The sequence below is a fragment of the Terrapene carolina genome, unplaced genomic scaffold (genome assembly GCF_002925995.2).
Source record: "Terrapene carolina triunguis isolate 2854851 unplaced genomic scaffold, T_m_triunguis-2.0 Scaffold146, whole genome shotgun sequence".
In the NCBI taxonomy this organism is placed as follows: domain Eukaryota; kingdom Metazoa; phylum Chordata; order Testudines; family Emydidae; genus Terrapene; species Terrapene triunguis.
The window spans coordinates 1131513-1135773 of record NW_020664497.1 but is presented as its reverse complement, the minus strand read 5'-3'; the positions used below and the strand labels follow the sequence as shown (position 1 = coordinate 1135773).

Sequence of the window (4261 nt, the reverse complement as noted above, 5' to 3'; positions counted from 1 at the left end):
GTAAATGAGAGCAGAATCTGACCCAGTAAAATTAAATTATTTGCCAAATATTGTATTGTAAATAATCTCACTATACAAAAACCCATTTACTGCAAGAATATCGTCTTTGTGAAACATCTAAAACCACCATTTGAAACCTAATAAGTACAAATAACAACATGTTAGTCAATCACATACTTCATCAACTAATCTGCCATGCTAAAATACTAATCTGACATTGCAAAATGTTATTGGTAAACGTAGAAATCTGTGAGGGATGTGGCATTAAGTATTAAATACCGAGGTCACACTTACATAATTTATTCTCTTGATTGCTACTCTTTACTATTTTTCCTCAAATCAATACATTAATGTAATAATAAATTATGATTGTCACATTTTATAGTTAATTGTGTATTTGCTTTCATGATCTATTAAGCATCAAGCTTTTAATTGTTTTGGGAGTACCAAATGAGTCTATGAATCTTCACAACATTTGTAGTTAAATTTCTATTATCATTAGAAACAACTTCATTGTTTATCATCCTAAAGGAATTCAACATAGTCGATATTAAAATATTTAGTGTACAACAAGCCAGATATTCAAACAACAATATGCAAGAATGTATTTGACAACATTACTTAATATTCTCATATTCAATCAGACAACTTCATTTTTGACAAAGGAATGCTATCCCAGGGGAATTTAGGAACAATCACAGAAATCTTTTGCATCTATCTGATTAGATGCAACTCAGCAAACAAAACTGTGCAAAATGTTCCAAAAGAGCGGAGTATAACCTGTCTTCTCACTTTGCTCTCTTGAACATGTTGGGATACATTACTACTGACATATTGACCTGCAACAGCATATTCTGGTGTATGATCTACAGGGTAAAGAGTCATATGCATTTGTGTGTGCATGTGTGTCTAACATGCCAACCATTAGCCTAGTAATATCAGCAAAAGTACTCATTGGGTTGCCCCTCTGTCTTTGGTATTGCTTCTGAGTCCACGCTAGATCGTGCAGACAGCAGTCTGTTAGACTCATCAGGGGTGTGTCTAGTCAAGTATTCTCCTTCCACTCCTTTAGTTTTGGCCCCTGGAGACAGACTTTCAAATGTGACATAGGACTCCTGAACTTCCTTGGGTTTCCGCACTAAGCATTTTTTGCAGCGCCTTTTCAATGCCCCACAGCAGACCACTAGGGTCAGAGGCACAGCAATGACACAGGCCACACTGATCACCACCACATTAATGAGTTTTTGGGTTCCACCGGCACTGGCAACTTCATCTGTGGAAAATATGATGCATTGCTCCTTCCTGGGGATCAGCCCTTTCACACAGACACACACTATGTATTTGGTCTTTGGCATCAGCCCGTCAATGGTGATCTTAGTCTTACCTGGCTCCACACTGATTCTGCGCATTTCCCTTTCTCCAAAAATGGCATAAAGGACACTGAATATGGTTGTGTTCTTTGCCTGGGGAGCTTTCCAGGCCAATGAGACACTTTGATCCGTATCTCCTATCACTCTGACAGACCTCACTATACGTTCTGGCTCCTGTTGACCAGGGGGTAGACTTGATAGAAGATTTCTTGGATTGTTATTCTGCTCCTTAATCATATTCTGTGCCTCATTCTGGAACCCTAGATTCTCTTCTGTGTTAACATGGACTGGTCTGGCACCTAATGTAGGTGAAGTTGAGGTTGTGATAACGTACCTAGCCACCAGCTTATCATTGTAAGCAGCTGCTTCCATCCCGCTCACCTTCCCATTCCATATGCCTTTAGAGTTAGCATTAGGGTCATCAGTGCCTTCAGAATCAGTGATGATGAGGGATATGAAAGCCTCTGTAGCCCCTAGGAAGTTCTTTGCTTTACAAATGTACTCTCCAGAATCCAGATAGGAGACTACAGGCAAGCCTAGAATAGACCAGCTCATTCCATCACTAGAAATTTCCTGGTGCACTGAAAAAAAAAACCCAAACAAACATGGATATTATGTAAAATATTAAGAAGATGGATTCCGCAAAATTACTATTATACATAGCAGAATGATCATTTTGTTAACCAAAATATGAAATCAAAATAAACCTAATGAAAGGATATTGGCTGTTAGATTACTGTCAAGATCACTTTAGTTGATCTAGTTCATCCATACACCCTCTTCCAAAAAATATGATGAAATTTTTTCAGGGCAAAGCCAGAACTGGAAAACAAGCTAGGAAAGATTTCCCCATCCTTAAAAAAATTGTGTATATAAAACACTGCAAGCATGTGCATGAATGAGAGTGAAGAAAGTTGTGTTTGGAAGAGTCGATATACTTTTTTACTTATGATTCACATGAAAGAAAATCACTGCTCAAGAGGAGACTGTCTTTCAAGATGCACATATGGTAGCTCCTAGAATGAATAAACAAGAGACAAATGGCTGGGAAATAATATGCTGTTTGCTGTAGAATTAAAGTGAATATTTATACCATGTTACATACTGAGCACCTTACAAAAATCCAATCATGTTAAGATCCAGCCTTTTGGAGAAGGAATCTTGCTAATGAAAATTGAATCAAACCAACCAAACAAAAAATCAAAGGCTTTTGCACCTTATGGGTTAAGTATTCATTGAGTGAGGAGGTTCAGCAAAAAACAATTTCCAATCTTCCTGTGACCATTCTAAAATACTCTTACAGCTAGAATGAGAGCAGTTTTTCCTTTCATTCTTTCAGAAAAGTTAATATTTCAAGGTGTCATATTACAGTGTTCATGAGGAAACTCCATCACTGAGAGGTACTGTATTTTTTCAGACAACTCTTCACTGAAAAGGTGGTAACGCCATGTTTAATGTGGCACAAAATATATCAATCATGAGTGTAGCTAGAGTAAACTTAATATACGCTTTCTAGAATGCATTCTTTATTTTGCAGGGAGGGACTTTTTGTTTGTTTGTTTTTAATGTAGGAGGCATGTTTTCAGCATGATATGTAGGCATTATCATTGGTAGCAGCTGCATCATGTCATGCACAACAGAGTAATGGCTTGTGAAGATCACAAAAAAAGGACTTCTATTACAAGTCATTCTATAGCTGTGGAAAAAAATGATATCCGCTCCCTGTCTCTGTGGCACTGAAGAATCTCATAACACTTTAAGGACACATAACACAAATCTATTCATTTTGTTTAGATCTTATAAGGAAATTATTTAATAGGCTGGTCCAATAAGCTAATACCATTCAGGGGATCACAGTTAACTTTCTGAACTTGCACCCTTAGGGAGAAATCCTGGTCCCAGTGACATGAATAACAAAACCCCCTATGCCGTGAATGGGTCTAGAAATTCACCCTTCATTTCCAGATTCTGGAAGACCTGTGCCCACCCACATGCCAAGGGAATATCTCTTGTTTTTCTCTTTAACTCTGCATTCAGACGGTATCAGATCCAGCCTTTCTTGTGAAAGGAAAGATCACCATGATAGGGGGCATTTAAAGGGAACAATGACTATCCTGAAGAATCCCCACTTTAAGGGGGGAAAGCATTCAAAGTAGAGCTGGTCTGAATTTTTCCATTGGAAAATGCCAATTCATCAAAAATGAAATGTTTGCAGAAATAATGTTGATTTCAATGTAACTGTATTTTTAAAAAATGGGCAGGGGGGAGAGAAGCATTTTGACCTTTTTGAAATCGAAAAATCAATTTTCCATTTTGAAAGGACTTTTTTTCAATTGTTTTTTTGAATATTTTTTTTTAATAAAAGTCAAAATCAGAATGAAACATCTCAACCAACTCAAAAAAAATTTTGGGGAGAGGGGTTGTTTTGCAGGAAATATTGAAATGTGATAATTTCTGTCCATTTTGAAATGGAAAAAAGTCAAAATTGAAGATTTTTCTGAGAAATGAAAAATTTTGTTCCCACCCAACTCCAATTGAAAGTCATTTTAATTTTGAGGGTCAGACTTAATGAGACACTGTATTACATGCTTTACAATCTTGCTTATTGCGTATGCTTTCAAAAACCTTTAGGAGTTTAGTGACTTTTTTCCTCTCAATATTTGTTCCATTATCTTACTAGGGATTTTATTATTCCTCCAGTCTTCCTGTCACCTGCAAATTTGATCTTGGTTGATTGACATCAAAGAAACATCTGACAGAGCTTTATTAATTGTTTTGATAGCAGTTCAACATTGCAGACACAGGAAAGCACACAATGGAGCCCGGGCAAGCCCACAACTAGTTTTTTAAGAAGACTGTTTAATACGTAATTAAAACTAATTTTAAACTGC

The 4261-nt window shown here is 36.8% G+C and overlaps 1 protein-coding gene across 1 annotated transcript in view; it reads right to left on the bottom strand.

Moving 5' to 3' along the window:
• Nucleotides 1-938: 938 nt before the first annotated feature.
• The window catches only part of LRIT1 (leucine rich repeat, Ig-like and transmembrane domains 1), a 14587-nt gene continuing 11264 nt past the window's right edge, over nt 939-4261 (bottom strand). Inside the window, exon 4 of the mRNA XM_026653672.1 lies at nt 939-1951. Coding sequence (XP_026509457.1) covers nt 939-1951 — 1013 coding nt within the window. The remainder of the gene's footprint in view (nt 1952-4261) is intronic.